Source organism: Amaranthus tricolor, chromosome 14 (assembly GCF_026212465.1).
Source record: "Amaranthus tricolor cultivar Red isolate AtriRed21 chromosome 14, ASM2621246v1, whole genome shotgun sequence".
NCBI lineage: Eukaryota > Viridiplantae > Streptophyta > Magnoliopsida > Caryophyllales > Amaranthaceae > Amaranthus > Amaranthus tricolor.
This window is the reverse complement of record NC_080060.1, coordinates 2,916,565-2,933,250: the sequence shown is the minus strand read 5'-3', so window position 1 is coordinate 2,933,250 and position 16,686 is coordinate 2,916,565. Positions and strand designations below refer to the sequence as shown.

The 16,686-nt window shown below is 27.6% G+C and overlaps 2 protein-coding genes across 2 annotated transcripts; one reads left to right on the top strand and one right to left on the bottom strand.

Annotated features, from left to right (window-relative positions):
• The first annotated feature begins 3,144 nt into the window (after positions 1-3,144).
• Positions 3,145-7,075, top strand: LOC130800321 (LIM domain-containing protein WLIM1-like). Its single transcript, XM_057663792.1, has 5 exons — positions 3,145-3,669; positions 5,000-5,096; positions 5,184-5,221; positions 6,051-6,140; positions 6,240-7,075. Exons 1-5 carry the CDS (start codon positions 3,532-3,534, stop codon positions 6,531-6,533), a joined length of 657 nt encoding a protein of 218 aa, XP_057519775.1. The 5' UTR covers positions 3,145-3,531; the 3' UTR covers positions 6,534-7,075.
• Positions 7,076-11,514: 4,439 nt separating this feature from the next.
• LOC130800320 (uncharacterized) lies at positions 11,515-13,528 on the bottom strand. Its single transcript, XM_057663791.1, has 3 exons — positions 13,123-13,528; positions 12,255-12,385; positions 11,515-12,132 (listed from the first exon to the last, which is right to left on the bottom strand). The coding sequence occupies exons 1-3, from the start codon at positions 13,415-13,417 to the stop codon at positions 12,019-12,021; spliced, it is 540 nt and encodes a 179-aa protein (XP_057519774.1). The 5' UTR covers positions 13,418-13,528; the 3' UTR covers positions 11,515-12,018.
• Positions 13,529-16,686: the final 3,158 nt, after the last annotated feature.

Genomic DNA, 16,686 nt, shown 5'->3' with positions numbered 1-16,686 from the left:
CATGATCCAGACACAAACAACATGGAAGTGTCATTACAATAATATACTCCATTATCTTTGAAAGTTAATATATTTTTTTGCCTCTAATACTCCAATTTCTCAATGAAATAAAGAAGTATTGCTAAAAAGATTAAGGTATATTGAATAAGATTAAAATGATAACACAGTTAGATTTTTAAATTGATTTAAAAAAATCAGCAAGTAAATGAAAAATGTCAAGGTTACACACCCTTCTTTCATATTCTCTATTTCTTCAATCGGTATGATTTCAATATTTTGGAAAAAATGTAATAACCAATTTAAAATATATATTAAAATGAATAAATCGGATTTCGAATCATATGCAATTTTTTTTATTGAGATAACTTTTTAAAGTTATACATCACTAATTTTCTTATTAAATTTAAAATACATAAAGATTTTAGAATTTTTATTTTAGATATAACTTTTGTAATGATCTCCTTAAAAATTAGGCCGTATTTCTTGGATTAAGGTTCAAGGGAGACTTTCAAATTTAAAATCTAATTCTTAATAAACGTGACTGTGTTACGATAAGATCATCTTTATCGGATTGACCTAATTATATATTTTTAATCTCAAAGTGATCACTTATATTATTAAAGTGATTACTTATAATTTTCAAATAATCACTTTTTATAATCTGATTATTCATAACCTTAAAATAATTAATTATAATCTTAAAATAACTAATTAAAAAAATTAATTAATTATATGAGCCCATTTCTGAGGAGCTATAAAAATACACAATAAGAGAGACTTTATAGTTGGCGCGATTTTTAAATGAAAAAATATGATGATGATTGATGGGTCAAAAATTGGCTCCGATTTTAATGAAATTTTCTTGTTTTCATTTTATAAAAACGACAAATCATTATTTAAATTTTAAATCATTCTTTCTTGAAATAAATTAATACGCCTAATGACTTTATTCTTGAGCCGTAGGTTTTACAAGACGCTATTTTAAACTTATTGAAATTTTGATAATAACTTTTATTTACATAGCACTGAATATAATGAGGATGGACAAAAAATATTGTGACTCTTTCGCAAACCAAATCATCTAAAAAAATTTGTTATATCTTTTATTACTCATTAACTATTCATTTTAAATTTGTTATTTAGGACAATTATACACTTAATATTTTTTCTCATACAATATACGCATTTAATATTCTATTCTTTTTCTTTATAAAATCTTTTGAAAATTTAAAAAGAGAAAAAACAACAGATAAGAGAGAGAATGTACACTCTTAATTAGGATATACTCCTAATGCTTGTATCCCTCTCATTTAATATCGTCATTTATTTTTGTTATTCATCTTATTTTGTGTTATTTTTATTCTTGAAAATTGACTCAACACTTTTCTTAAATCATATTCATATATTCAACTCAATTCTTAATCACTTTGTCAATTAAATACGGATATCTTTAATGTATGCAATATATTTTAAGAGAAAATTATTTAAAACTACCTTTTCTATACCCTTCTTTGCAAAAAACTACCTTTTGTAAATTTTTTTGCAAAAAACTACCTTATTTAAAGTATTCTTTGCAAAAGACTACCTATTAACGGTTTCTTAGTGTTTGACCGTTGAAACTGACGTTGACCATCACGTGCAAATCACGTGATGTATTAAAAAAAATTTTTTTTTTTAAAAAGTAACAATAATAATAATAATAAAAATAATAAAAATAAATAATAATAATAATAATAATAAAAATAATAAAAATAAATAATAATAATAATAATAATAATAATAATAATAATAAAAATAAAATTTAAAAATAAAAAATAAAAAGAAAAATAAAAAAATAATATTAATATTAATAAAAGTAATAATAATATAAATAAAAATAAAAATAATAATAATATTAATAATAATAATAATAATAATAATAATAAATAATAATAATAATAATCATAATAATAATAATAATAATAATAATATTCTTATTATTGTTGTTGTTATTATTATTATTATTATTATTATTATCATTATTATTATCATTATTATTTTATTTTAATTAATTTTTTATTATTATTTTTTTTATTTTATTTTATTTTTATTTTTATTATTATTTTTTTATTTTTATTATTATTTTATTTTTATTTTTATTTTTATTTTTATTTTTATTTTTATTTTTATTTTTTTTATTATGATTTTTATTAGTATTATTATTATTATTATTATTATTATTATTATTATTATTATTATTATTATTATTATTATTATTATTATTATTTTTATTTTTATTTTTATTTTTATTATAATTTTATTATTTTTTTATTTCTTTTATTTTTATTTTTATATTACTATTACTATTATTATTATTATTATTATTATTATTATTATTATTATTAATATTATTATTATTATTATTATTATTTTTATTATTATTATTATTATTATTATTATTATTATTAATTTTTTATTATTATTATTATTATTATTTTATTATTATTATTATTATTATTATTATTATTATTATTATTTTTATTATTATTATTATTGTTACTTTTTAAAAAAAAAAAATTTTAATACATCACGTGACTTGCACGTGATGGTCAACGTCAGTTTCAACGGTCAAACACTAAGAAACCGTTAATAGGTAGTCTTTTGTAAAGAATACTTTAAATAAAGTAGTTTTTTGCAAAAAAATTTACAAAAGGTAGTTTTTTGCAAAGTAGGGTATAGAAAAGGTAGTTTTAAATAATTTTCTCATATTTTAATTTCTATTACTCTATCTTAGGTGATAGTAGATCGACAAGAAATAATTTTCATGTTTGCATAAAGTTGGTGTAATATATTATTTAAACTATTTTATCCCGTTTACAGTTAATAACATTCTATTATAGTCCATTCTCTTTAGAATGAAATATAAATTTAATTTTTACTGGCTTTTTCATAATCTTTAATTTTTCAATCTACTTTATATTTTCTCCATTTTGAAATTATCTCATTCAACTATAACATATTATATTAAAAAATATTACTATAAATAATAAGTATGATAAAATGGCGACTAAACATGTGAAAAAAAAAATATTATAGCAAAACCAAAAGTGGAGACAAAGTAGTTCTACAACCAGTTGTATGATTTCCAAAAAGACACCCCATTAATCTAAAAAAAAAAAAAAATAGAGACACCCTATTTAAATGACAAAAATAACCTCAATAGACATGAGTGCACATTAGTTTAGTTTACTCTATAAGCCAAAACCCTGAGCTGTAAGGCTGTAACCCCATATGCATAGACTAATTACTCCCTAATTAGCACCCAAACTAATAATTACTACAAAAAAGCAAAGGAAGAAAAAGTCCAACAGAAGAATAAGGAAGAACATAAAAGGGGTTAAGAAAACATCAAAAAAAGATCAATAATTTTGGGTTTTCTGCTTGAATTTCTTTTGGGTTTTGTGAAATTCATCAGAAAAATTTATTTATTTATTTTTGGGTTTTGTGAAATTCATCAGAAAAGTTCATTTATTTATATTTTCTGGTAAAAAGATGGCAACTTTTGGAGGAACAACCCAGAAATGCAAAGCCTGTGAAAAGACTGTGTATTTGGTTGATCAGCTTACTGCTGATTCCAAAGTTTTTCACAAAGCTTGTTTCAGATGTCATCACTGTAGAAGTACTCTCAAGGTTTTTTCTACTTCTTTTCTTAATTTTTGATCACAAAATGAAAAACTAAAATTTCAATAATTTGTCTGGGCGGGGTAGAAACTGACAAATAATTGTAAGATGTACGTGCTCAGAACTTTTTTGTAGTTGCGTAGTTATGTTTGTCTATATTAAGTTTATGAAAAAGACTTGAGAAAATGATGTTTGTATTGTTTGATCGTTGGTTCATTATAGTAGGGCTCAGGTCGTTCTGATCGTAGTTTTTATGAGCGGGATATATTAGGTATAATAACGTTAGGTATAATAACGATGAGTTGATTTGATGAAGATGGTGATAAAATATCATTTTTGATTCTTTTGAATTAATTTTGAGTTGGTCAAGATGGAAATTTTCATCTTTTTTCTTGTTAGGTTTGGGGGATTTTGGAATAAAAGCTAATTAATCAATTAGAAATTAGTGATCATTAGAGGATTGTGCTTTTGATGTTATAGAAGAGAACAAAAATATCAAAAAGGAATTTCAAATTCTGAAATCACGATTAGAGTTACATCATTGAGAATTAAGAATCATCTTCCCCTTCTAAATTCAGAGAGATTTATGATTATAGTGTTTTTTTGCAGTTCTTATTGCTAATATTAATTAATGTTCAATTAATTGGTAATTATAGATCACTTATTGCAATTTGTTCCTTACTTTTCTATCATAAAAATGTGATTATGCATTTTTAAACATAAATAAATACTTCAAGTTATTATTGGTCTTAAACAGGGTTGTGTTCTTCTACTGTTCCTAGTGTTTTATTTGTAATTTCGAAACTCATGTATGTGGGGCGATTAGATGATATTGGGTAATAGAAAGTTAGAAACTGATAGAGTACATAAGATATTCTAGAATACAACTAAAAGTCTATGCTGATGGTTATTATATCCCTAATCGTCGTCACCATCATCATATGATTTATATCCGGTATATTCCGGTTATAGAAGCTATGATTAGCTTCTTGAGAGGGTTGGATGACGGCAAACCATATCCTTATCAAAAGTGATAAGTGGTTGCTGACAATGAGACCCTCAACTCGAAAATGGTAGTACTTTGGGCTAGAAATATATACCGTATCAGAAAAATGGAAACTATTTCTGATTCGAATTTATGTAGGGTGTGGTGGGGACCGTGGGGTCAGATGTACACAGTCTTACCTTTGCTAGTGATAACACTAACAAAAAGTATTTTCGATTGACTCTTAGTAGCCAACATCATGTGCAAATACACATACGATACAGTATCGTATATAGTATGGATTGAAAATACATCATTTCTACTATATAACTTTGTATTGTTCATCTTTTGCAGCTTCACAATTATAGCTCCTTTGAAGGGGTGTTATATTGCAAGCCTCACTTTGATCAACTTTTCAAAATGACTGGCAGTTTAGACAAAAGCTTTGAAGGTTCATTTCTTCTTACTTTTATAAGACACTTTCTTATTTACAGTTCTGTCTCTTTTTTGATGTTTTTATTGGTATGAATTTTTGCAGCTGCACCTAGAATTGTTAGAGACAGATCTTCTGAGCAGGTATGCTCAATGCTATTTGTTATTGTTGATACTCATCGGCTTAAGTTTTTGATTGAGTTGGTTCCTTGATATAGGGTGAATTAGATTTGAATCTGTGACCTTCTGTCACGTTGTCTTCTGATATAATGTTATTAAACTAACTTAACCAAAAGTTTAAACTAATGGTTGAAAATCAGCCGATTTGTTATATACTATGTCATGTAAATGCCTTAATGATAAGAATATAGGCCTATAGGGGGCCTCAACCATGATCTTAAGTTTTTAATTGAGTTGGTTTCTTAACATGGGGTGGATTAGATTTGAATATGCGACTTTCTATCACGTTGACTTCTGATGTGATGTCAATGAATTAAGTCAACCAAAAGTTTAAATTGATTGTTGAAAGTTAGACTGATTTGATATATACTATGTCATGTAAATGCCTTAATGATGAGAGTGTAGGCCTATAGGGAGCCTCAACTATCATTTTAAATTTTTGATTGAGTTGGTTCCTTAACATGGGGTGGATTAGATTCGAATCCTTGACTTTTTTTCATGTTGACATTTGATATCATGTCAACGAACTAACTCAACCAAGAGTTTTAGCTAATTGTTGAAATTCAGATTGATTTGTTATATGCTATGTCATGTAAATGCCTTAATGATAAGCGTATAGGCCTATTGGGGCATGGGGTGGATTAGGTTCCAATAGGTGATCTTCTGTCACGTTGGCTTCTAATATCGTTTTAAAGAACCAACTCAACTGAAAGTTTAACTTGATGGTTGAAATTCAGATTGATTTGTTACATACTATGTCATATAAATGGTGTTCATTGATGATACTGAGCAGGGTCAGACCAACAGCAAAGTCTCTAGTCTGTTTGGTGGTACACAAGAAAAATGTGTTTCTTGCAAGAAAACTGTTTACCCAATTGAAAAGGTGAACCTCTAAAACTGATCAAACCAATCTCTATAACTCATTCTATGTGTTAAAATTCAACTTATTTTGACCTGTTTGGTTATTGATATTCGTTTTCAGGTGGCCGTAGATGGAAATGCATACCACAAGGCATGCTTCCGGTGCAGTCATGGAGGATGTGTCATAAGCCCATCGAATTACGTTGCTCATGAGCATCGCCTCTATTGTCGCCATCACCATTCCCAACTGTTCAAACAAAAGGGTAATTTCAGTCAATTGGCGACTCATAATCAGGTAAACGGAGCTTCTAATGGTGTTGAAAATGGAGTTACTACTAATGGAGTTACAATTACGAATGGTGTTTCGGATGGAAGTGTCGATGGGACGACTGAGAATGTCGTAGCTTCCGCTTGAAAACTATCTTATGATTGTGTGCTATGTTGTATGTAATCTTTGCATCAGAAGAAGGTTACTGTTATTTCGAAGTGAAATGAGAGTTTTATGAGCATACTGTGTAGAGAGATTTTTCTTATAAAGTATATGTTTGAATCATGAAAATCAATACTAGTGTTCTGTTTCTTGGCTTTGAACCTTCTAAACATCTAATCTTTCTTAAAATGTCAGCGCCTTCACATATAGGCAGTGGTGCCAGCAGGATTGTTTTGTTCATGCTCTTGGGTGAATATTCAGATCACAAAGTGTTTGATTGTCAAGTTTCATGAATTGGTTGGTTAAACAATTGATTTCATGAACTTGTTGCGAGAGATGTAGTAGAATTATGATGAAGTATGATTAATATGTGGAGTAACAAGATTTATAAATAATCAAAACTAATCCTATCATTTTAAGGTGCTCACCCCCTCTTGTCCAAAATACAGTCCTTTGTATTTTTAATTTTAGCTTATACTAATATATGATATATAATTTAAAGCGTAAATAAATACCACAAAACTACTATACCTTAATGGTTACGTCGTCTATGTCTTTATTTATATATTGTTAATAAGTCGATTTATATGGTATAAATGGAAAAAGTGAAATAGATAAGCTAAATAATTAAAAAAAGCACGAAATAAGACGCAAATCAACTTATTTTCAAAAATAAGTGTTTGATTTCTAAACCTAAGGTTTGGTTCTGTTCACAGTTAGTAACTGCGAACACGTGCTTAATTTTTAAAAAGGCAAAGAAGCTGTTCGCAGACCCTGTTCCCAGTCACTAACAGACCCATTATACTCGATGGTGTTTGCATTTACTAACTGCGAACAGGGTCAAAAAAGTCAACATCCCTGTTCATAGTTACACTAACTACGAACAGCTTCTTTGCCTTTTTAAAAAATTAAGCATCTGTTCGCAGTCTGCGAACAGAACCAAACCTCAGCTTTGAAAATTAGACGCTTATTTTTGAAAATAAGTTGATTTGTGTCTTATTTCGTGTTTTTTTTTTTTTTTTTTTTTTTTATAAATTAGCTTATCTATTTCAATTTTTCGTATAAATGTATAATACTAAAGTTACTATACTTTAGTTTTGGGCCCCAAAGGAAAAACTTTCAAGCCAGCCCAAATATACTTGCTTTTTATGATGGTATGAAGAAATCTAAATCTATGTTATCAATTACTCCATTGTACATTGTTGATTGTACCATTGATCTGTTACATATTTTATTTATTTCATCTCACTTAATTAGAAAATAATCTTTATCATTATAACTCATACACTTCTCCTTTTTTTAATACTAACCAAACAAATAAAATTTTATTTTATTATATAAAAAAACTAGACTTTAATTTTGTGTCAAGTTCTATTAGCAAACTACTTAAGCTTTAACTACTTGTAACTTTAAAAGGGTGAATGAACGATATTTATAGACGATAAGTCGAATGCTCGTCTCTATACATTTGCTGAAACAATCTGATTTTTAATTGGATTATGTAGTACATAATTTAATAGGCAAAAATTTTAATAAAATAATCTAGGCCATATGATAGGCCCATGGCATGAGAATTTCTTTCTAAGTATGTGGCGTCCCATTAAATCACAAGTTCCCGCCAAATACCACCCAACTAAATTTACCATGTTCATGGGAGTTGTCCCACGTCGGAGCATATACATTAGTAACTTCCATTGCTACTAATTGATTGTAGTAATAATTCTCTTTTGAGCTTATTAATGGGCAACCTTATTTTCCTCCTTGTTTAGGTTTTCTAGACTCATTTTTTAAATTCAATCAAAACTTACTATGGCATGTAGCTCATGAGTTTCGTCTAGATGAAACAACTACATCACCCTATAAAAGCTAGGAATACATAATTCGGAACTCAAAATCATATGTATCAACAATATGTTGAAGTGAATAAAAATTTCTGAAGCAGAGAAAGTAAAAGAAAGTTGCTGAAATGAGACAAAGAAGTGAAAAAGAGCTAGTGAAAATGAGACAGAGAGAATGAGAAAAAGTGAGTAAAAAACCAACTTTTAAAATATATATATATATATATATATATATATATATATATATATATATATATATATATATATATATATTTTTAAAGCATGGGTAGCACGTGCTACCCATTGTTAACAAATAAATCCGCTATGAGTGGAACACCCATCTTTACATATGTGCTGACCAACTTAACTATAGTTTTTTATAAAATGGCACGAGACATGACCTAAACACTAGACAAACCCGGACATAGATTCTCATGGTAGTAGACTAGTACAACTGAGGTGACATTTGGTCAGAATTGTCAAAAACCTAAAGATATGTGAAGATTGTCACTTGGCGTTGAAGGTTATTTCTCTTGTTTTTGACTTTTGAAATTATTATCCATGATTGGTTGATCTTATTTCCACACCTTTAAATTGGGAACTACTTTTGTATTGAACGTTGGTAGTCAACGCAGTAATCTGAATAGCATACACAACAAACACTCATGGTGCAATGTCATCATCGCATATCTAGAGGTTCAAAAAAAAGCTAGATGGTAGGGTGAAAAATAGTGAGAAATATAGTTTACATGTCGTGAGATAGATTATCATAGTAAATTGATAAAGATATAATTCATGTGGACTGTAACACTAACAGATCGATAGATATAAGTTTTTTCCAGCATAATTTGGCCTCACTCGTATGCACTCGGAAAAATTTCCCATGAGGTCATCTATCTTAAAATTTCTACCCGTCAAACATGTTTAGTTGTAGAGTTCTTATCAATCCTTTTGAAGCTCAACCCAGGTATTACATAAACGCCCTTTAAAACTGATTCATTGATTAGTACATACAATTGATCCTAATCTCTTGAAATTAAAACTTTAACTGACATACTAATTACTAAAAATCTTTTTTATGAACTTCATTAAAGATGAAATTAAGCTAATTGGGGATGTTTTGACCATTTAGAAGGCATGAGCATTGAGCACCAAAGAGCCACGCTCATAAGGTAAAGCAAAGATTCCAATTATGATTGCATGTGCATGGTTATCAACTTCATATCATGCTTATACTAACAATCATTGCAATTTTAGTCAACTGATATATATTTTATATTAAACAAATTTCTAAAGTATATAATGACAAATTTTTATTGATACAAGAATATGGAATAAGATTAATGGCCCACAACCAGGATTTTTGTTTATCTCAGTGCTAAAAAGCATTAGTATTATTTTTTAGTCTAGCTCATAAATTTATCTTATTTAGACTATTATAACACATATAATTTTTTTTTTATTTTTAGCTATATACTCCCTCCTATTCAGCTTATGTGTTTCATTTTCTTTTATGGTCAAGTTCTTTAATTGTCCCATTTTTATTTTTGGTATGGGTTTTTAACTTTTATGCCCTTAATAACTTTATCCTATTTTCACTTGTACCCTCCATTACCCATACTAATTTTCTTCCCTTACATTAAAAAATCCATAATACCACTCTCTTTCCTACCCTTAGCGTCCCACTTTTGACTCTCCTTAAAATCCGTAAAATGTCAAATGGGACTCCTAAGATGAATAGGAGGGAGTATTATTTATCTTTTTATTCCACAAAATCAATTTTTATCTTCTTTTTCAATTGGTTTTCATATGGGCCGCCAAATTTAAAGGAATATGAGTGTTTGTGTGATGGTTGTTAGGTTCATTTAGTGCGGGACTTAGAATAAAAGTTATAATCGAAGTTATTTAATTAAAATCTGTTTAATATTGAATTTTGTAACATAACATATAAAAAATGCAATGGGATTAGTTTATTATATATATAAGATTAGTGTTTGGCCAACCTCATAATAATATGTTGAATGCCAACCTCATAACATATAAAAAATTTTGTTAGGTTCAATGGGTTTTTTTTTTCAAGATTAATGATCCATGTTAAAAGAAATTGTTAATTCATGTGGACGTATTTTCGTGTAGAGCCAAAATGGTGTTTGCAACTACTTTTTATGATCAATAAGAAACAAGTTTTTTATTTAATCACTAACAACGTGTGTATAGATTCTTCCTAATTTTGATCTTAAAGGGAGCCACATAATAATATTATAATTTAGGATAATATATTTTTATTCTTAAATCTTAAGAATCTCGTGTAGTTATCGGGTTTTAGAGAAAACTAAACAAGTTTAGTGCAATATCTTTATATTCCATAACTTTAGTTGAACATGATTCTACCCATGCATTTTAAACACCTACTCACTATATTCTCTCTTTCATGTCTAAATAACCCTGCTATTTTAACACACCAAACCAATTTCTTAATTTCTTTGTACTTGTAAATGGAGCAAAATAATTTGGTTAAGCATGTACAACATGTTCGACTGTATAGGACCTTGCAAAATTAAAAGTCTCAATATTAAATTATGTAGTATATGTTAAATTTTTAAATATATAAAATTATTAGAAAAATATCATAATTTTTAAAATTGCATAAGACTTTTAATTTTTACTCTTTCCTGAGAACGGTTTAACGTGACGATGAAATTCAATTTTATATTTACTTGAAAGTACACAATTTATGGAGCTTCTAATTATAAGAAATTAGGAGTTGATATTGATTTTGCTTGTTTAACCCAATAATGAAGTTTGTTTTGGTCCACCGGTGGTAAATGATATACGTTAATATGATATTATTCACTTTAACTCAAATCAGCATGCATCTATTTTTTAGCATATTTAAAAGGTTCTCATGCTAATTTAAAATTATATACTCAACTTATCAAATCTTTTTTATTTTTTTTATGTAGACCTTAAAATATACGGTCAACATATTTAATTTTTTGTCTTCCCTGATTTCTTTTCCGTACTTATTTTGCTAAATATTGTGTGTGTGGTTGCAAAGCATGGATTTGTGACACAGAACATGTTAGAAATATCCTAAAACTGATCATTATTCATTTTTTTATCACCTCGTTTATATGAGACCGTCTTATTATGATAAGGGTCTATACAAAACGCCTATTAAGTAAAAAACATAAAAGAAAAAAGAAAAGAAAAACATTGACAACTGAATTCTCACATGTACCGAAAGCGGTTTTTATTTTTTAAAAATTCAAGTTGACTCAATTGAAATCGTCTCACGATAAGATAGTGTCGATACAAAATTAGTGTTTTTTGATTTGTAATTGGCTTGATTAGCAAATCTTATGATCCTAAGTCCTAACTAGTAGTCTTGTTTTGAAAGGGAAAATCTCAGCATAGGCAATAAAAATGAACAACTTAACCCTCATAATTGTTGTAAAAATGTGTATCATGGCCCATGGGATATAACTTATAAGCTAAGCCTACTAATTATATTGTGACACAGGAATCATTTTGATACAATAATGTGAATTGCATTTTCTCTATCATCTATGTACAGTTTGTTTCTGAATTCTGATCATCTTCTAGAATCTTCCCTTTGAAATTTGGATTCATCAGCTTGCAGCTTCAGAAATGCTGTTCAAAGAAGGCTGCCATGCAGGTTTTGGCCTTGTCGTTCCTCTATTTGCTCCTGATTTTGTTCTAGATCGATTCCCATATCTATTACCCTGAAAATTTTTGACTTTTAGATTTAAGAATATTATTCAAAATATGAAAACTTAGACGTACAAAACCCTTATCATAATTTGCTATAAGCGAAATAGCATTCATAATAAGTTCGACTAATTACCTGATAAGCCTTTTCCTTGTGGGATGTTCTTACAAATTTGTCAGCTTCTTTAAGTCCATCTGAGTCTGCTAATTCTATACCATTCTTCATCATCTTTGCTAGCTTCTTTGCTACTAAACCTTTCATCACTTCTGAAAAAAAAAAAAAAAACCCACAAAAATATCAGTATACTGCTCTTAACAATATAACATAATTCGATATAACATAATTCGCCGGCTAATTTATTTTTAATGAATCATACTCCCTCGTATTTTTCCTAATTCCTATTAATCTCATTTACTTTTATTACTATTCACCTTTCACTCTTAATATGTATTTGTCTTTAATTCATAAGTTAAAATATAGTTAAATGAGATTTTATTTAATTCATCTTAATGCAAGGATTATTAATATCAAATTTTCATAATTTTTAATTTAGCATAATTAGAGATATTAAATATTAAAATATTACCTGTGAAATATGAAAAAAATAAATGACACTAACAAGTTGAAATGGAAGAAGTAATACTCTTACAGCTCGTTTCTTAATTAGTGTTAAAAGATGAAAATAGGAACAATTTATACAATAAATTATGGTGTTATGTGTCATGTCATTCGACATAAAAAAAAAATTTCATTACCAAGTAATGTCATATATTCAAATTATATGGTATATTCAAATTGGAATAAATTTCACGAAGAATATAAAATCATTAAAGAAATATAACAATAACTATTAAATTTGTCAAAACATATTTCTACTAAAATTACACTTACATTTCATTATTACTTTCACTATTTAGTACCGATTATCAAAGTGCCCATTAATATATAACATATTGAAGAAAAGGGAAGAAAAGAAAAAAGGTATAAAGAAAAAAAAGCAAACCTTGAGAGCTAATAAGCCTATAAACATGACCCAAAACCAAAGAATCGGTTGGGCGGAGAAGCTTAACACGAGTAATCCTTAGTGTATTCCGGCCATCTCCTTTATTATTGTTGTTGTTAAGTCCTTGTTTGGTAGAAGTATGGCAAATAGTGGTAGTAATTAAAAGAGCAACATAATAACCAGGATTCATTTTCATGATTTGACTTGCAGGAACTGGTATTAACATTTTATCTACCCTACCATTTGGGTGTTGAATTGCTAGTGTTGCTGCATCTATGGCTTGACAATTTCCCATCTTTCTCTCTTTTTTTTTCTTTTTTTTCTTCTTGTTTTTATGGAGTTTTTAAAGACAGGGATACAGGGAAGATAGACAGAGGAAGTAAGCCAGGAAAGGCAGGCTTACATATCAATACCTTTATTTATAGTCAGTACCCACCAACACTATTTATTTATTTATTTATTTATATTTTTATATTTTTATTTATTTAGTAGTAATTCAGAAGCTAATGCATGCCCACCTCTTATTTTAATACTACTAATTACTAGACTCACACTCACCCATGTGTTGATACTTCGTCTGTTTTGATATATAGTTGCTACAACACTTTTTATCGTTTAAACTTATTTTATATACTAAAGTTAATATATAAGAAAAGTATGATAAAGTGAAATTTTATTTGACATAATATTAAGTTTTTATAATTTTTAGATATGTATAGTTCAATATATAAAACATCAAAATAACACATCTGCATAAAAGTCAAATATAGCAAGCATAGTAGAACGGAGAAAGTGCTCGATAATAATATCTTTAGCAAAGTTAAAATCTGAAGATTGAGTCTTATCTAATTAATTATAATTAATCCCTTGAATTGTGATTAATTCTCAACTCAATGTCAATTTTTTAAAATTATACTCTTGAGAATAGGACGAGAGAATGAGATAACCATGTATGAATTGAATTTAAGATCTTATTATAAAAAGATGATATATTTTACTTCAATTAAGAAAAAACTCGATACTCAACTCAATGTCAATTTTAATAATGTATTTAATACTTATGAATATTAAAATTGTTGGGATGAGTTATCCCACATCGATAAATTGAAAATGGTATGCATGCTTTATAAGCTATTAGAGACCTTCTTCCCATTGCCATATGGTTTTGGGATAGTATATATCTCCTTGGCTTATGAAGTGTGTGCAATTGTGTCCCTCGTTAATATGCTGGCATTCACAATAAGTCCAGCCTAATTTAACATGGTATCCGAGCCGATGGTTCGATCAACAATTTAAAAAATGGTAGGTTCGAAAAGAATGGCGTTCCTACCCTAATTGATTACTCCCACATGCGAACTTGACGGGGGTTCGCATGTGAGGGGGGTGTTGGGATGAGTTATCCCACATCGATAAATTGAAAATGGTGTGCATGCTTTATAAGCTATTAGAGACCTTCTTCCCATTGCCATATGGTTTTGGGATGGTATATATCTCCTTGGCTTATGAAGTGTGTGCACTTGTGTCCCCGTTAATATGCTGGCATTCACAATAAGTCCAGCCTAATTTAACAAAAATGGAGTTACATAAGGTGTTCATTCAAGAGATCGGGACGATCTCAAATCAGATGTTTGGGGGTGGTTCAAAATTAAGTATTTTATTCATGTTGTTTTTTACATAATTGTAAAATTTATTTTTAAATTCATGTCAAATCAAATTTAATTATAAAATCAAATAAATATCGAATCATATAATTTATTTTTAATACCTGAAAAAATAACCCAAAAGATTTTTTTTTAGCCCATGAGGAAGAAAAAGCAAGGAAAACGAAATAGCTGGGGGCCTCCTCTGGTAAAAGCGTTACTTAGGGTCCGTTGCTAGTGCCTATTTCCTAGTGGGTGGTAGTGATTATCACGTGACTGCTATGCGGAACGGATTGGCATGCTAGCATTATAACTTGGATTCTTGTTCGTTCTTTATTCCCTGAGTTTATTGGCAAAAGTGTTGGTATTTTTCGTTCTTTAAAATTGTTCTTATTTGTCATATTTTGTTATTTTATTTACTATTTTTTTAAAATAATTATATTTTAATTTTAAGTTTTAATTTAATTAACCTTATTTATTTTAATTTAAATATTTTATTAATATTTTGATGTTATTATTATTATTATTATTATTATTATTAACCTATCAAATTTTATGTGTAGGTGTAGCATATTTCTTCTTAAAGTTTGACTTTTACTTCTAAAAATAGAATATATTAAATATAATAATAATGAGAAAGAAATTTTAAACGACATATTTCATAATCCATAATATTGTGCTAGTTAAGTACTTAGTCTTTTGATGATATGAGATATTTCAAGATAATATATATACATATATTAGAGCAACATTATATAGAGTCTAAACATTATTTTACTATGTAGAGAATGAGCAATATTATATAGAGTTTAAACATTATTTACTATGTATATAAAACTTGGCTATTAAGTAAATTCATTTATTATTTATAATAATTTTTAAATCTTATCTATAAGGCAAATGAGTAATTATCTAGAAATAAATAATATTTAAATTTATTTTTTATGAAATCAATCAGAATTTAAATATATTAAATTATATTTGACAATTTCTCCTTTTAACACAATGGTATCTTTTTACAACGATGTAGAATCAACTTTGTTAATAGTGGTAGACAATGTAACATAAGACAGTGTCATTTTATGCATTACGGCAAGACACGACGTCGTTTTCTACTGTTTATTGGTCTTATGGAATTTACTTTTTCGTTTGGTATTTGTAAGACATGTTTCTTTTCATTATATTACTTTTATGGTTTTCTACTTATATTTCTGCTTCCTCCCTTTTAATGATTACATTTTTGGTCTTTCCTATATTCAATATAATATTTTAATATAAATATTTTAAAATATATTTAATAAAAAATTTAAAAATATAATGAAAATATACATTTAGATGAATCAAACAAAATCTCAAAAATATAAAATAAAGTTAATTGATTAATAGTTGTTACTATTCAGATGTAGTCATTTAAAAATACAAATGAAGTATTTTAATATTACCTTTTTTTTCATTTTTTCTAGCTTAGAGAGACTAATGTCAGAATCTTAATTATAAAAGATTTGAGTCATTAACCTGAAACAATATATTAGATCCAACGTCATTCACATGGATTCTTCTTCTCCTTTCGTTCTAATTTTCTACCATCTTAAGACATATATATCTAGATTTTTCATATCATTTTCCACATACACTACCTTTAATTTACATATGTCTACGGTCTATAGCATATAAAATTATTATATAAAGTATTTATCAAAATATTGTTGTATTTGATCTCACTCTTAGAATGTTAGCAAGTGATGATCATAACGGGAATTCAGGACAACAAAAGTGCACATTGGCCTAAGTATATCTAGAGTTTATGTTGATTCAAGGCTCAAGCATTATAAAGCTAGTATTATTAAATATATACACAAATTCTTGTGAGAGACGGTCTCTTTGGGAGATTATGTCTAATTGGTCCGGGTTATTATATATTTTT